Source organism: Chanodichthys erythropterus, chromosome 3, assembly GCF_024489055.1.
Source record: "Chanodichthys erythropterus isolate Z2021 chromosome 3, ASM2448905v1, whole genome shotgun sequence".
Classification (NCBI taxonomy): Eukaryota; Metazoa; Chordata; class Actinopteri; order Cypriniformes; family Xenocyprididae; genus Chanodichthys; species Chanodichthys erythropterus.
In genome coordinates, this window is record NC_090223.1 from 23,084,460 (window position 1) to 23,102,237 (window position 17,778).

Genomic DNA, 17,778 nt, shown 5'->3' on the forward strand with positions numbered 1-17,778 from the left:
ATTATGTAAACACAAACTTTTTTTTTGGATGCGATTAATCGCAATTAATCATTTGACGGTACTCATTTTTTTCTTTTCTTTTAATTTTGGCATGAAATATGACAAGGACCTTTTGTGAAATGCATCCTTTAGTTAATTCAACGAAACCTTAAAAAAAATCGTTTTTTTCTCAACAATTTCAGTTGTATTGATTAGATGACATGAAAGTTGAGTGAAGGCAAAGAAAAGCAAGATCACTTTTTACAGTGTAGATTCAGCTCACAGTCTCATCTGCACAGGTATTCCTCTCTCTCACAACTGTACACACGCACAAACATCAGTATGCCGCATCTATGCCGGGAGGTGATTCTTGTGCTGGTGGCCTGTGGTCATTGCGTTCATAGATGAGTGCTGTCCTGTGTGTCAAATCTGTGTCCCTCCGCTGGCCCTGCGCTAGGCTTGCGAGTGCCGGCCTGGTTAGGCACTGGTGACAGAAGATCTGGTCTGATCAAATACCTGCAGGAATGACCACAGTTAATGAGATGAGTTAAGCTTTGTTGCACAAACAGCCAAATGGGTGTTTCCTGAACAGACTACAACAATCTAATATGCATAAAAATATTGGGTACATAAATATTGGGTACTATGCTAATTTTTAATTAGAATTTTTAATTGGATTTAAAAGTGAAGTATGTCATTTCCTCGACACTAGTGGCAGGCAAAATTACAAAATTACTAGCAAAAATTACAAAAATAAAGCTTACACTCTAAAAAATGCTGGGTTAAAAACAAGTTGGGTTAAAAAATGGATAAACCCAGCGATTGGGTTGTTTTAAACCAGCGGCTAGGTTAAATGTTTGCCCAACATGCTGGGTAGTTTTATTAAAAGGGTTAGTTCACCCAAAAATGAAAATTCTGTCATTTATTACTTACCCTCATGCCGTTCCACACCCGTAAGACCTTTGTTAATCTTCAGAACACAAATTAAGATATTTTAGTTGAAATCCGATGGCTCCGTGAGGCCTTTATAGGGAGCATTGACATTTCCTCTCTCAAGATCCATAAAGGTACTAAAAACACATTTAAATCAGTTCATGTGAGTACAGTGGTTCAATATTAATATTATAAAGCGACGATAATATTTTTGTGCACCAAAAAACCCCCCAAAAAACGATTTATTTAGTGATGGCCGATTTCAAAACTGCTTCAAGAAGCTTCGGAGCATAAATGAATCAGTGTATCGAATCATGATTCAGATTCTCAAAGTGCCAACGGCTGAAACAGCAGATTCGCTACGCTGATTCATTTATGCTCTGAATCTTCCTGAAGCAGTGTTTTGAAATTGGCCATCACTAAATAAGTCGTTATTTTGTTCTTTTGGCTTCTCCAAAAATATTCTCGTCGCATTATAATATTAATATTGAACTACTGTACTCACATGAACTGATTTAAATATGTTTTTAGTACATTAATGGATCTTGAGAGAGGAAATGTCCATTGGTCCCTATGGAGGCCTCACGGAGCCATCGGATTTCAACTAAAATATCTTAATTTGTGTTCTGAAGATGAACGAAGGTCTTACGGGTGTGGAACGGCATGAGGGTGAGTAATAAATGACAGAATTTTGATTTTTGGGTGAACTAACCCTTTAACTCAACAATTGTTTAAAAATATGTCCGGCTTAAAATGAACCCAAAATAGTTTGGAAATTAAAAATCGGACGCATAATTACTAGAGGCTACAATAATAATCAAAAGGTGAAAATTTATTAATAAGTTATGTAATAAATGTTTATTTTTCAATTATTATTCATTAACCTTTTTAATGATTGTTCTTTTATTAAACATATTAATGAATGTGACCATGGACCAAAAAACCAGGCATAACATTTAGCTGAATAAATAAGCTTTCCATTGATGTATGGTTTGTTAAGATAGGAAAATATTTGACCGAGATACAACTATTTGAAAATCTGGAATCTGAGAGTACAAAAAAATATATAAATATTGAGAAAATCATCTTTAAAGTTGTCCAAATGAAGTCCTTAGCAACACATATCACAAAAAAACACTCACAAAAATACATTTTTGATATATTTATGGTACAAAATTTACAAAATATCTTCATGGAACATGATCTTTACTTAATATCCTAATGAGTTCTTGCATTAAAAACAAAAATCGATAATTTTGACCCATACAATGTTTTGTTGGCTATTCCGACTTATGACTGGTTTCGTGGTCCAGGGTCACAAATGTTAATTTCCTAATAATTTGGGTTGATTTTAAGCAAGCAATAAAGTATTTTTAAACAATAGTAGAGCCAGCAGCCATATCACCCTGTAGCCCAAGACTGGTTGCCCACTGAAGCTAAGCAGGGCTGAGCCTGGTTAGTACCTGGATGGGAGACCTCCTGGGAAAACTAGGTTGCTGCTGGAAGAGGTGTTAGTGAGGCCAGCAGGGGGTGCTCACCCTGTGGTCTGTGTGGGTCCTAACACCCCAGTATAGTGATGGGGATACTATACTGACAAAAAGCACCGTCCTTCGGATGAGACGTTAAACCGAGGTCCTGACTCTCTGTGGTCATTAAAAATCCCAGGATGTCCTTCGAAAAGAGTAGGGGTGTAACCCCGACATCCTGGCCAAACTTGCCCATTGGCCTCCTAATCATCCCTATACACTGATTGGCTTCCTCACTCTGTCTCCTCTCTACCAATAAGCTGGTGTGTGGTGGGCGTACTGGCGCAATATGGCTGCCGTCGCATCATCCAGGTGGATGCTGCACATTGGTGGTGGTTGAGGAGATTCCCCCTTCAATATGTAAAGCGCTTTGAGTGCCCAGAAAAGCGCTATAAAAATGTAAGGATTATTATTATTATTATTATTATTAAATAAAACTACTCGGCAGGTTGGGCAAACATTTTACCCAACCACTAGGTTAAAACACTGGGTTTAACACTGGGTTCCAATCACTGGGTTTGTCCATTTTCAACCCAACAAACGCAGCATTTTAGAGTGTATATATAAGGACAACCTTGCAAATGCAATTATTTTAGCACTGTGATCAACATTTCTCTCAGTGCACTATGAGATTTACATTCTCTACAAAGGATACATGCAATAGAGTTAAGGTGGTAACACTTTATTTTTGCATTCTGTTGACTATAACTAACTCTCATTATAGTATCAGTAGAGTATTAGTAGACTGACTGCTTAACATCTGCTTACACTTGATTTTGATGCTTCCCCAACAGACATTCTGCTGACTAGAAGTAACTACATGTCAACTTATTCTACTAACCAATAACCTCATATTCTACTAACCCTACCCCTAACAGTCTACTAATACTCAACTAATACTCTAATGATAGTTAGTTGCAATGTTACTTATAGTCAACAGAATGTCTAAAGGTGACCATCACAATAAAGTGTAACAGGTAAGTTTTACCATTTATAAATATTCATTTTGTAAGCCTTAAAATGCTACGTTGTGAAGTCATCATACTCACACGACATCATGGAGCTCCAGGCGTGTGTCAGGGGAAGGGTTGATAAGAATATAGGAAAGTCTGTTGCCCTGGTCCGTCATCCCATCTGACATAAGAAGAGCAGGACACAAGACTATAAATCACAAAGTCCAAACATAAGATACCAAATATGAACATACAGAAGCAAACTAATGAACCTAATGTGATGCATATTTGTCAGTCATACGCACATGAAACAGGTATGACTTCTATAATAGTACTAATAAACTGAATGCGCTTTAAATAAACAATAACCAGCCTTATATTTATCATCAATAAATCTAATTCTATATCATACATTTTAACTAAGTGAATATTGCATGTACCATATTTCAACATGTTCATATTTTGTAACTGAATACATTTCATTGTTTTCACAATTAATAGACTGGGACTGATTCTAGAAAATTTGAATAAATGCATTTGAAAATGATTATTTAAATCTAATATATGTAAACAGTTAATAATAAACCATGTCATGATTTTTTTCTTATATATATTGCTGACAAATATGCATCACATTAAATTTATTAGTTAATGTTAAAACTCTTATGTTAAATCTTAATTTTAGGCCTAAGTATTTTTTGAGCATAAAATGACCCGAAAGAAGCATCTAGTGCATTGGTGCATCAAGAGGACATTGATATTATCGTTAATATAAAACATAATTTTATATATTATGTAATATAATAATTATTGTTGTTATTTATTTATTACACTTTACTGTTATACGCTACTATTTAAAAGGTCTGTATTAGAGCTCTGTGTAAGGTCTGAAAGATCTCTCTTGCTTTCATTTGAGTAAAAATACAGAAATTCATAAATCATTTTAAAAAGCAGTTCTCTTTCGTGGGAACTATCGACGCTACGTCACGTCATTGACATAACGTCTCGTTCCCTTACTCAGGGAACAAGGGTTACATCAGTAACCCGAGACGATTTCCTGCTTACGAAACATTTCTTATTATTATCAATGTTGAAAGCGGTTGTGCTGCTGAAATTTTTTTTTAGGATACGCTGATGAATAGAAAGTTCAAAATCTATTCAGCTTTAATGGCTGTTTGGTTGAAATGATGGTTCCAGAATGATAGTATATGCAATATTATATTTTTAGCTACATTACATCACCCAGTGTGATGAAGAAGCGGTGTGCACACTCACTAAATCCAGATGGCGAGAGCCCCAAGTGCTTCATGCGTGTGCGGACCAAAGCGTTGAGCTCCTGCCTCTCAGAGCGCCGGAACAGGTTGAGTCTCTGCTGGCTGATGCGCTCCGCGGCGCTTCCAACTCCCTTGGCTCCGCTGGAGTTCCGTCCACCTTTACGACTCAATCGACGCGCCCACTGCATGCTCTTCCTCCTCAGGAGCGGGTGGTCCATAGCCTGTGATGAGGAGGAGGACGAGGAGGGCGGTTCAGATGATGTTGAGTTACGGTGAAGACCGGAGCGGCAGAGCAGAGGCTCACGGGGCTCACGCGTATCCTCATAATCCTCCACCGTGATGGACACCTGAGACTGAGACAAGCCACACAATGGACTCAATCCTCCACAGAAACACTGAAAAGTACTCAAAAGTTTGGAATTGTTTAATGGTTTTGAAAGAAGTACCTTTTGCTCACCATTTACAGTATTTGATCAGAAATATGGTAAAAACAGTAATATTGTGACATATTATTAGAATTTAAAATAAGTGTTTTTGTTGCTTAATATTTTATTATTAATTAAATTTTTTTCTAGATTCTTTGATAAAAAAAAAAAAAAGTTCAATGAACAGCATTTATTTGAAATAAAAATATTTTGTAACTTTATAAATGTTGCTGAATAAAAGTATTAATTTCTTTTTTCCCCATTTTACTTAGCCCAAACATTTGAATGGTAGTGTATCATGTTTTCCACAAAATCATAAAGTACACAACTGTTTTTTAGCATTGATAATAATGATAAACATTTCTTGAGCAACAAATCAGCATATGAGAATGTTTTCTGAAGGATCATGTGACAATGAATATTATGCTAAAAAATCAGCTTTCTTCACAGGAATAGATTACACATTTTAAATTATATATATTTCTGATCAAATTTGAATTTGGCTGGTAATGTACCTCTGAGACAGGCAGTTTATGTGCTTCAGTGCGGTAGATGCCGATAGGAATGTCTCCTGTTGATGAGCACAGCTTCTGGTAGAGGCGGCCGTAAGTGCGAATCCACAAATCCTCCTCTGTGATCTTCATCTACAAAGTATATCAGGGTAATATCAACATAAATGTCCTAAATTTCATTATAACCACCATCATTATTGGCATAATTGTCTAGATATATGCGATAGTCTCATTATGGATTAAGGGATGGGCCGCTGACACTCACAGCACACAGGAAGCCAGATCCAGGCATGGAGTCCAGACCTAACAGCAGTCTGGTGATGGAGATCATGTAGTCCTTCACAAAGGACTAAAAAACACACACACACAAACACACACACACACACACAAGATTAAATCAGACATAATGACTCTGCAAATATGTGTTTCAAATATATGTGCAAATATGAAAATTAAGGGCCCAAGAACAGAACCCTGGGGAACACCGCGTGAGACACGGGCAGTAGTGGATTTAGCCTGTAGAGATGTAATGCTGACAGTCAGACAGGTAGGAAGTAAACCAGAATAGGGCAGTTTCAGAGATACCAAGAGCAGAGAGTCGTGATTAGAGAATACTGTGAGAGATTGTGTCAAATGCAGACGAAAGTTCTAATAGAATTAAAATGCATTTTACCAAAATACACTCTAAAAAATAACAAAAACAAAAAAGTTTGCATCAATTTTTTAGAGCTTTTAACTGAATTTATTGTATGTTCAACCAACAAGCTACACTGAGTTAGAGGAACGTAATAATTTGTTACATAAACACAAATTAAGTCGCTCCAACTATGAGAGTTGTAGCCCTGGAACCAATTAATCTTATCTATTTCAGTTCAAATCAACAGCTATCATGGCACATGCTAACATAACTTATTTAACATGTATAATTAACGAACAAGTAAGATATTAGTTGTCACTGGTACAATTTTCAGGTTACTACAATTTAATTTTTTAAAAACACTAATTAACAGAAATTTGAGTTTAAATTACAGACAATATTAAGTTGATGTAATGATCTAAATTATTATGTCAACAGACCTTAAACTCAAAAGGTTTAATTAAAACAATAAATTATAATTTTTTAACTTGCAACCATGTTAAAAAAGTTTAAATATTTTAAGGCAACAAAGCTTAAATCTGACCCAAAAATTACACATACGTATATGGCTCCATTGAATTACTTCGGCCTGATGTTTGTCTTAAAGGTGCCTTAGAACCCTTTTTCACAAGATGTAATATAAGTCTAAGGTGTCCACTGAATGTGTCTGTGAAGTTTCAGCTCAAAATTCCCCATAGATTTATAATCATTCAATTTTTTTAACTGCCTATTTTGGGGCATCATTAAATATGCGCCGATTCAGCGTGCGTCCCCTTTAAATTCTTGCGCTCCCCACCCCTAAGCTCGCAACTCTGTAATACATTGCATAAACAAAGTTTACACAGCTAATATAACCCTCGAAATGCATCTTTACAAAGTGTTCGTCAAGCAACATATCAGATCATGTAAGTATGGTATTTATTTGGATGTTCACATTTGATTCTGAATGAGTTTGATAGTAAGTTAATGGGGCTAAAGCTAACATTACACACAGTTGGAGAGATTTATAAAGAATGAAGTTGTGTTTATGAATTATACAGATTGCAAGTATTTAATAATGAAAATAACGACCTGGCTCTGGTCTCCGTGAATACAGTAATAAACGATGGTAACTTTAACCAGATTTAACAGTACATTAGCAACATGCTAACAAAACATTTAGAAAGACAATTTACAAATATCACTAAAAATATCATGATATTATGGATCATGTCAGTTATTATGGCTCCATCTGCCATTTTCTGCTGTTGTCCTTGCTTGCTTGGACATGGGCTGGCATATGCAAAAGTTGGGGGCGTACATATTAATGATCCCGACTGTTACGTAACAGTCAGTGTTATGTTGAGATTCGCCTGTTCTTCGGAGGTCTTTTGCACAAATCAAATTTACATAAGAAGGAGGAAACAATGGTGTTTGAGACTCACTGTATGTCATTTCCATGTACAGAACTCTAATTATTTAACTATGCCAAAGTGAATTCAATTTTCAATTCTAGGGCACCTTTAAATAGTGAAAAGGCAGCTTATTATATGACTGTAATTTGACAAGAAATAGAGAGAAATGCATTTGTATATGAATTGTAGCAGTGTACAACATATCATATCATGAATCAAACTCCCCCAGTAGGATGACAATTTCTGTCATGGTTTTCCACACATAATGAATGCCCCTTTATGGTTTAAACTATTTATTATCATAATGAAAGACAGAAAAATACAGCAGTTCAGTCTTAGGAGGATCACTTTATGGTTACCTGATACAGCAGAGTGTCTAACATACTGACACTAAACACCTTCCCAGCTGCAAACGGTAATCTGAACATGAACACCAGGTTAGAGCCCCTCTCTCTCTCTTTCTACAGCACAAATGGAGATAAGAGGGGATATCAGGTTATTTTGGACTGTTTAGAAAATATAAATGCAATTTATATTGTATTGCATTTATGTCTCACCTTTTCCAGTTTAGAAAGAGCTAGAGAATAGTGGTCTTTCACTTTGAACTGCATGAAGCGCATGTTGGCTGGGTGGGTGAGTTCAGTTATGATACTGAGAGCTGGAAAAAGCCTTTGAGAAACAGTGAGGAGAGAGTGTCAGGTTCCCCAATGGATCAAGCAGAAAGACACACATGTGGAAGGACCTACCTGAAGAGTGTCTGAACATTAACTATGGTCTTGGCATCAGCCATGTAATCCTCCTCAGCGATCATGGAGCTCTCTTTGTCCACCACAACCATGGTGTCAGCAAACGTTACGCCACAACGCAGAAGACTATCCAAACTACACACATAGCGTTCAGGGACAAGATCAGTAAAATGACACAAACAGATAGACTTTAGCTGTACAGAACTGAAAGAAACCAAAGAACCCAAACAGATGAACAGGTATTTTAATCACACTTTATATTAGGTGGCCTTAACTACTTTGTACTTAACCATTTGATACAATTTACTTATTATAAAGATACATGTTGGTGCTTTGTAATTACATTTAAAGTACTTGCACTTAATTAACAGTAGAAGTTACACTATCTGTAACCCAACCATTAACCCAAAACAGTAACACCTAATCCTCACCCTAATTCCAAAACCTAAACATAACTCAAACTCATTAGCAATAAATGTGGGAACTTTCCAGAATAACATGTAGTTACACAGTAAACACATAGTGTTGTAGGCATTTGATGCAAAACACACAGCAGTGTTGTTTCTCAATGTATTTGAATTAATAGGTTGAGTGAATGATTCAATGACTCACTCATAAAGACTGAATATCGCTCTCGCAGTACTTTCATGTTATACACCGATCGATCTACACAGCGCCGCTTCAAGTCGAACACACCTAGTCACTTGTTTGTTCCTGAATGAATCAGTGGGTTTGAATGAAATGGTTGAGTGAATTATTCAATAACTCAATCTTAAAGGGTTAGTTCACCCAAATATGAAAATTATGTCATTAATTATTCACCCTCATAAAGCTTTGAAGCTTCATGAAGAAGTGTTTTGAAATCGCCCATCACTAGATATTGTTGAATAAATATTTTGTTATTTTTGACACAAAAAAAGTCTTCTCGTCACTTTGTAATATTAAGGTTGAACCACTGTAGTCACATTAACTGTTTTAAATATGTTTTTAGAAGCTTTCTGGGCTATTGTTAGCGATGCAGGCCTTACTGAGCCATCAGATTTTAACAAAAATATCTTAATTTGTGTTCCGAAGATGAATGAAGGTCTTATGGGTGTGGAACGACATGAGGGTGAGTAATTAATGACTGAATTTTCATTTTTGGGTGAACTAACCCTTTCAGAAAAAAGTCACTTGTTTGTTTCTAAATTAATCATTGTATTTGAATGAATCAGTTGAGAGAATGATTCAATGACTCACTCATAAAGACAGTCACTTGTTTGTTCCTGAATGAACTGACTGAATCAGTTGAGAGAATGATTCAATGACTCACTCATGAAGACAGTCACTTGTTTGTTCCAGAAGGAATAAGTGTGCTTGAACAAATCGGTTGAATTAATTATTTAATGATTCACACATGAATACAGTCATTATGTTTCTGAATGAAACTTTGTGTTTGAACGAATTGGCTGAATTAATGTTTTAATGACCTACTAATGAAGGCTACCACTTGTTTCTTTCCTGAATGAATCAGTTTATTTGAATGAGTTGGCTAAATTAATGCTTTAATGACGCATGAAGGCACTTGTCACCACCTACTGATGAGTAACTGATGTAACCTACAGAAAGTGTCACTAAAAATATACCCTTCACTAATGCACAGCCACAGACTGACATTCTGTCAGCACTCATATTCAGTAACCATAACTAAACGTTGCACAATACATATGTGAATATGAGGTAAAGCTTCTCTTACTTGTCGATGGAGCCCACTGTGTAATAGACCATGGGAAACCAGCAGATGGCCTCCAAGAAGTCTGCCTCAGGTCTAGCAAAAAGCACAGAGGGAGATGTTGAGAATCTGAGGTGGTGCAAAAAAACATGGAAACTGAATTACAAATGTCTCTGATGTCACTTTCCAAGTATTTTACAAAACTGACCCAATGTCTATAAAAATAACACAGCTTCGCCCTGCTCCAGGGCATCTAAATAATCAAATCCAGCCTGCAGCTGCTCTCCAGTGTACATCCAATCAGGAAAAAAACAAGATGACTCAGAGTTTTATTACATTTGATTGAATTATATGACAATGAATCTCCCCACATTAGTTTTCTGTTACAGGAGAAACAATGATTATGTTATAATAAATACAGCAAGGTGATCAGTGCTGTGAAAAACAAGGGATGGATGATATCTAAAGGCTTGAGCATTTCTTAGTGTTACTGTTTTTAAGACACTCACACATTCTCCAGTAGCAAAACAATGGGGTTGAGCTCCTTCCTGGGCCGGTAATACGCCCGCAGCGGAACTATGAAGTTATAGAGGCCGTTTCCAGCACTTTCTGCAGACACGATGATCAGTTTGTTTTTAAAGCCGTACGAACGAGCATCCTCATAGGGCATATGATGACAAGCCTGAGAAAGCAATTTGCTGTTAGGATCTGTGAACTGTGTGATACAAATGATTTGGAGAAAGCCAGACACTCGCCTTATCCAGGCGCAGACAGCAAAATGGCATTTTCTCTTGCAGAAGGTGGCAGAGGGCGGGAGAGCTGCCGATGTATGGAGAGTTTAGTGGGTAGCCTTTAACCCATCTGTGTGGGAAATCAAGTGCACAAACAGCTCATACAAACATCAACTCTACCATTCGAATGTTTGGGATCATAACATTATTGAAAAAAAATCTCTTTTTGCTAAATCGTACTTATTTTATGAGTTGCCAAATTCATACAAAAAACCGGTCACTGGTGTTTAGACAAATCATATGAATTTGTACAAATTAGCCACCTCATAAAATACATACGAATTGGTCGCGAGATGTTGAGTGTTGAATACTCACTCGCAGTGTGCTCCCCACCACGGGCCTTTCTGCTCTTCCCCCTCTTCCTCCTTCCCCTCCTCTCCTCCCTCATCCTCTGATTGGTCCCCCAGCAGGTCAAACGTGGGGCTGTGCACCCTGTCGACCACCTCCAGGACAGGGGCGATGCTGTGCCTCCTCTCCTCCGCTGAGCCACCCATGGCGGGTAGCGCTAGAGTGTTACAGCCACCCCCTTCTGTCCTGGACCCGGTCCTATTTACAGTCCCACTGCCCAGAGCCGCTGGGCCCGTGCCCTCTGGACTGCTGTCACTCGAGTCCTGAAGGTCTATGGCTACCGTGCCTGTTACAGGACGAAAGAGATTCACGAGTTAGAGGTTAAAGACTACATGAAATCTAAACCGACTGGATTTGCTTTATTAATGCACATTTCTAGTCTTACTGTTCATGATTCATCAGTGCAATTATTCTGAATAATAAAAAAATGTTGGTCTTGGTAATATTTCATGAAAATGTAATTACTTGCTCAGGAGGATGGAGTTTTGGAAAGCTGAAAAAATGGTGGAAATTAGCAGATCGGCTCCAAGTGTGTAGTTGAAAAAATGGTGGAAATTAGCAGATCGGCTCCAATCTCTTAAAGTACCTTTAATCAAACCACTGAAGGCCAAGAGACAACAGATGATTCATGAGTTCCAGTGCTTTTCACTAGATGGTGATATTGTACTAAAATGAGACATTTTGTTAGCTGAAAAACCTATGAAACTGTAGTCAATTGTTTGTCAATAGTCAAAGCATGTTTCTCTTTTTCTGTCTATATGTAGGCACACATCCATCTCATATCCACAGTAAAATATTAAAAGTTAATGAATTTACTGAACTGTGAGCAGCACAGAATACATGACATTATACTAATACATAATGGCTTGATTCAGACAGACATACTATAATTTATATCTTCAGAACGTTTTCATACAATGAAATTTATTGCCTGATCAATATTATTAATCATGATAACCAAGATCACACTCATTTAAGATATATAACTACTATACTATTGCACAGTAACATAATGTAATAAACTACTACTACTGCAGAAGAAGAAGAAGAAGAAGAAGAAGAAGAAGAAGAAGAAGAAGAAAAAAAACATTAAAGTACTAAGACTTAAGTGGATAAAATAAAAAATATTTTAAACTTTGGAACTTTGGATTTTAATTATTTATAGTTCAGATCCAATTTGAATAAATGAATTATTAAAGTCATGAGGAAACTGAAGTTGTGAAAGATCTTTTTGTCCATATTGTGACGTTCATCTGAGTGAAACGGATTATGGAAAAAAGAAAAAAAGTAGAAGTCCTGCATAGTTCACCACAGAGAAGTCTAGAAGATCCAGTTACGACATTTTGATGAAATATTACGAGGTCAAAATAAATCCAAAAAATTAAACACATGCATGGATGAATCATTAACATAGATCTATAACATGCATTTAGAAAATAGATAGGATGAATATGATTTCCATTTCCATACACATGTCTGTGTAATAATACATATATATATATATATATATATATATATATATATATATATATATATATATATATATATATATATATATATATATATATATATATATATAAATCTTTTACATATATATATATAAATCTTAAAGATTTGAGTTAACAAACTAACCCATGCTGGCTATAATGCTGTGCACTGGTAGGCGAGTGAGCCCATGGTAGATTGTCTGCGGGACCCCTCTGGATTCGCCCCTCACTGGCTCTCTGTGGCCCCTGACAAAGGCTGAGTTCTCCTCTTTGGAGATGTTGATGTAGAAACAGGTGTCGGAGGCACCCATGATGTGGCAGGGTCCGGGGTTCAAGAGGATGTTGGCTGTGTCCATCCTGCGCACCCCGATCAGACACACCCCGTATCTGCCACAATGGTTAACAGTGTTATTGTGTGCACATACTTGAATTTAAACAAACTGATTCACTGGAGCTTAATCCAAAGGCTTACTTCTTATGTGCGTGAAAGGAGGCAAAGGTGAAGCTCTTTCCCTGATATTCTCCAAAAAATTTGCTCTCTTCCAGCCGGATGTGGTGCACCTCATTGGCCGCACAGCGCCTGTAGGTGAGCTGCCATTGGTCGACGGAGCCAGCACCACCTTCCCTGTGACAGATAGACATTGATGATCTTTTCAAAATGGTTTTACATATGAAGAGTTCAGATGCAAAAGCCTCTAAATGCCATCTGAAATTTTCTTCTAAAATGAGCATTTTTATCAAGCTTGTATGTTTAGGTTCAATAATTTCACTTTAATGTCAATTAATAGGTCATTTTCATTGCCATTAAAGTTAATTAACTAAACATAAACATACAAGCTTGATAAAAATGCTCATTTTAGAAGAAAATTTCAGATGGCATTTAGAGGCTTTTGCATCTGAACTCTTCATATATATTCCCAACTATCTTCCAAATATATATATTCCCAACTATTTAAAAGATAGTTCACTCAAATATGAAAATGTTGTCATTTACTCATCTTCATGTTGACTTTCATAAGATTTTTATTCATCTTTGAAACACAAAGGAGGACATTTTAATAAACCTGAGAGATTTTTGTTTAAAAAATTTAACACTTCAAAAAGATCATAAAGAGTTTGTGAAAGTAGTCATATGAATTGAGTGGTTTAAAATCTAACCCTACTTTAAAACTATAGTACTGTAAGTACCTGCATTTAATTAATATAATGCAGTACATATTTGTGTAGTTATATTGATGTTCTCTCATGTACTTTTTTGTCTAATTTGGAGATTGACGGCATAAATCACTGCCCAGTTTAGTTGTATGGAAAGAGCAGTAAGGACGTGCTTCAAAATTTCTTTCATTGTGCGCCACAAAATAAAGGACATCACCCATGAGTGTGTGAATAAAGAAGACAAAATTTAATATATTTAAGTGAACTCATCCTTTGAAATGTCCTTTAAATGTTTTTCACAGCTTGCAGTTCAGCTTGGGAAAACACTATCTTACAGATGGGCAGAGAAAATAAAAACTGCTTGATGTGTTTTTGACATCCTTGCGAATGGCTGGGAAGATGTAGGGGAGGTGAGAACCAGAGGGAGTGGAGGAGTGCTAAGATGGAGGAGGTGAAGAAACAAGGATGAATGACACAGAGATAAATTCACAGTTTATGGGATCTTTGCTGCTGTGTGTATCGATGTGTATGCGTCAATATTTTACAGTCGGCAGGTCTGACCTGTTGAGTGGCTGGAAGGCACCGGCTCGCTGCTTGAAGGCCTCTGAAGATGCTGTTCTGATAATAAAAAATGCAACAGTTAAACACAAGCTGATGGTTCAGTGAATGAGAACTCTGTACATTCACCCTTCATCTCACGGATGCAGAGAAATCTGTGAAGCAGCATAAGCACATGATCTGCAGTTGTGTTCTATTTCAGGCATCATCTTTGTGTAAATATATTCAAAAGAGCAAATTCACATTCATTCTACATCATAAATGCCACCAATGTCTTTTGACAGAGAATCAGACAGAGACATTTTTATTGACGTATCACCCTCAAAAATACATATTATTGCAGATTAAAATGCACACAAATGTGGTTGGTCACTTTCAATGTTAGTCAAAAGATCTCTTCCTGTCTAAAGGTGTGATCACATTAGCGAACTGTCAGCAAAATTTTGCAGGCATAAATAGTGTAGCGAAGTGCGTTTTTTGATGTTTGTAAACAGTGATGTGTTTTGTGGGCGGAGTCTAAAAATAAAAAAATTAAACGATAATTATGGACCATGGTTATTTTGATGTTCTATTTTGTTTCCCTTAGTTCCTGTTTCCCTGCTGTTTCGGTTTCCTGGGTTTCTGATTTACTCCCTGTTCAGTTCAGTCCTCTGTCTGTTATTGTCTGTATGTAATGCAATATTTCCTTGTGTTCTTCTAACAATTTCCTGGATCAAAATATTCCTGGTGAAAAGGAATTACCAGCACTGCCTCTCCTCCTCCGTGAATGGAGGACTTTGGCGGAGTACCAGGGTTGGGTGTTGCTGCACAGCGGTTCCCTTATCACCATTTGCGAGGCAGAGAAGAAGCCTGAGTCCACGTCTACCACAGACCACGCACTACAGCCCGCCACCTGGGTCTTCCCGGAGTCGAGGTGTGCTGCCCAGTCCACCCCAGAGCCAGGAGCGGACCACTGCCTTATCGAACTGTGGTCCGTGGATCCAGTTCCCTTCTGAGTCCCCAGCCTCGATTCGATATCTTTCCAGCTGGTCCCGTATGGCTGTCTGGATGCTCCAGTCCTGTCTGGAGACCTTCTTTCCCGCCCGACTTCCTGGTCCCATCTCCTTTGCTGGTTCCGTCCAGTCCCCTGGATCAGCCGGCTCCACTGATGTCATCCAGCTCCTCGACTCTGCCCCCACTGCTAACTCCTTGCAGCTCTTCGGCTTCGCCTCGGGCTTTCTGATCACCAGCTCAGCACGATGATCCAGATTCCCCAGCTACACCTCAGTCCTCCAGGCCCATGAACTCCTCCTCGGCCTGTCAGGCCGTTGGCTCCACCCGGCTCTGCACTCCCTGTGGCTCTACCATGGTCCTTCAGCCCTAAGACTCCTCCATCCCTCTAGCCTCAGTCAGTTGTCACTCTGCCTCCGCCATGGACTTCCGGGTCCACTGGGCTTCTTCTTACCTCCGGCTTCCCTGTGAGCCTCACTCCCACTGTCGTCACCCCGGTCTGCCGAGCCCCTGTCTCCGACTCAGTCCCACAAGCTGGTGCCTCCACCTTGGGCTTCCGGGCCATGGATGTTGCCCTGGTGTATCAGCCTCTCAGCTCAGCCTGGGTCTCCATCACTTTCGGCTCATCCTCAGTCAGTCAGTCCCCAAATTCCACCCGGACCTTCAACCAAAGCTACACCCTGGCTCCTCCAGCCGTCGGCTCTGCCGTGATATCTCTCTCTACCGGCTCCTCCTGACCTCTATCCTGGCTCCGTGCCCTCCTCCAAAGCACCCTTCCCTCTACTGTTGGATTATTAGTTACGGCTCAAAGATGCACCTTCTAGGAGGGGGGACTACTGTCACAGTTATGTACTCTTATTTTGGTGTTCTGTGTTGTTTCCCTGTTATTTTGATGTACCTGAATCCTATAAAATCTGCTGTATTCTTCTTTGCTGGTGAGATTCTCTGAATGTTATGAGAACATTCAGAGATTAAAGCATTCAAGGGCATCTGCTGGAGTCTGTCTGGGTTTTGCTGTGCAGCGAGTTAGAGAACACTAGAGACCTTTTTCCCAAGTGATAGTGTTCAAAAGGGACAGACGTCATTCGACTCAAAGTGAGACTCTTAGGCAGGGTTCTGATGCAGTCAGGTAAGTATAATTCTTAGGCATTTTATGTGGTCAGAGTAGCTACACTTAGGCGTCAACAAACGCGGTCAGAGTGGGAGTCACCTGAGGATAATACTGCAGGTGTCGAGGACACTTGGTTTAACTGAAGTCAGGTGGGTACGGGAAAGTCTTCTACAAAACCAAGCAGCTATCTGTTGTTCAATGCAGCAAATTCTCATGACCAACTTGAAAATGAGCGAAATCTGTGTGGGAAAATCTTTAACCCTCATGCACAACTCAAATCGCACAGATTCATATTTAAATTACTGGATTTTGCCAGCAAAATTTCACTGAGCAATGGTAAATGTGACCGTACCTTCATTTCACAAGCTACAATCTGACTAGATTTAATGCTGTAGTCAAAAGTCTGGCTACTAGAAGTAAGTATGAGAGGGACGATTTATACTCACTGTCCTCTGGAGGAGTGAATCAATAAAGTGATCAGGGTGGAAGTGGCAGGACACACACAGTTGAGGGCCAACATGGCGTACTTAAACTCTTCCTCACAAACCACATGGTCTGCAAAATAAACACACAGGAGAAATATTAATTATTAGATTTTTGTGTCAAGAAATGCATTTTCATTATGAAGGAATGTTCAATATAATCTAAGCTCTATTGACATTGTATTGGTTACCAGAGAAAATAATTTAATTCTTCCCTCCGAACTCCGTTTGTATAAACAAGTAAAAATTGTGTAATGCACGATCGGTGTCTATGGGGCAAAATTTTCTAGATTCAGTTTTTTTTAATTGCATTTTTTAAAGTCAATCATAAAGATCATAATCAAAACCACTGTACATTATCATTCAAAATTTTAGGGCCAGTAAGATTTTTCTGAAAGAAATCTCTTTCATTTATTTGATAAAAACAGTAATATTGTGAAAAAACAAATATAACAATTTAAAATGTTTTCTATTGTAATTTATTCATACTTATGATCAAAGCTGAATTTTGCATAAAACATTTGCAAATAAAGCAGCATTTCCATCTTGTGTTGAAGAGAGCCAAATCGTCACTTACTGGGAAATTGGCACAAAATATCAGTAATAAAAATGCAAGTTGCTGCAATTGGGAAAGCCACTGAGGCTCTTTTTTCCTACATCATAAATGACTTGCGTCTCAGAGTGCGCAGACCAAATGCTGTCATGTTATCTTGTGTTCAGATGCTGGTGTTTGGGAATGCAATCATGTGAGACACTTCTGGGAGGG

At 38.1% G+C, this 17,778-nt stretch overlaps 1 protein-coding gene and 1 pseudogene across 1 annotated transcript in view; one reads left to right on the forward strand and one right to left on the reverse strand.

The window, feature by feature from the left end:
- Positions 1-354: 354 nt before the first annotated feature.
- kcnt2b (potassium sodium-activated channel subfamily T member 2b) overlaps positions 355-17,778 on the reverse strand; it is a 92,785-nt gene continuing 75,361 nt past the window's right edge. The window contains exons 14-29 of the mRNA XM_067372140.1: positions 16,977-17,085; positions 13,189-13,341; positions 12,862-13,103; positions 11,477-11,515; positions 11,230-11,407; positions 10,846-10,951; positions 10,600-10,772; positions 10,115-10,186; positions 8,380-8,514; positions 8,191-8,302; positions 7,993-8,094; positions 5,868-5,951; positions 5,606-5,734; positions 4,667-5,018; positions 3,488-3,572; positions 355-495 (exon numbers count right to left, since the gene is read on the reverse strand). Coding sequence (XP_067228241.1) covers positions 378-495; positions 3,488-3,572; positions 4,667-5,018; positions 5,606-5,734; positions 5,868-5,951; positions 7,993-8,094; positions 8,191-8,302; positions 8,380-8,514; positions 10,115-10,186; positions 10,600-10,772; positions 10,846-10,951; positions 11,230-11,407; positions 11,477-11,515; positions 12,862-13,103; positions 13,189-13,341; positions 16,977-17,085 — 2,189 coding nt within the window. The 3' untranslated portion in view covers positions 355-377. The remainder of the gene's footprint in view (positions 496-3,487; positions 3,573-4,666; positions 5,019-5,605; positions 5,735-5,867; positions 5,952-7,992; positions 8,095-8,190; positions 8,303-8,379; positions 8,515-10,114; positions 10,187-10,599; positions 10,773-10,845; positions 10,952-11,229; positions 11,408-11,476; positions 11,516-12,861; positions 13,104-13,188; positions 13,342-16,976; positions 17,086-17,778) is intronic.
- LOC137018214 (5S ribosomal RNA) lies at positions 2,301-2,417 on the forward strand (annotated as a pseudogene).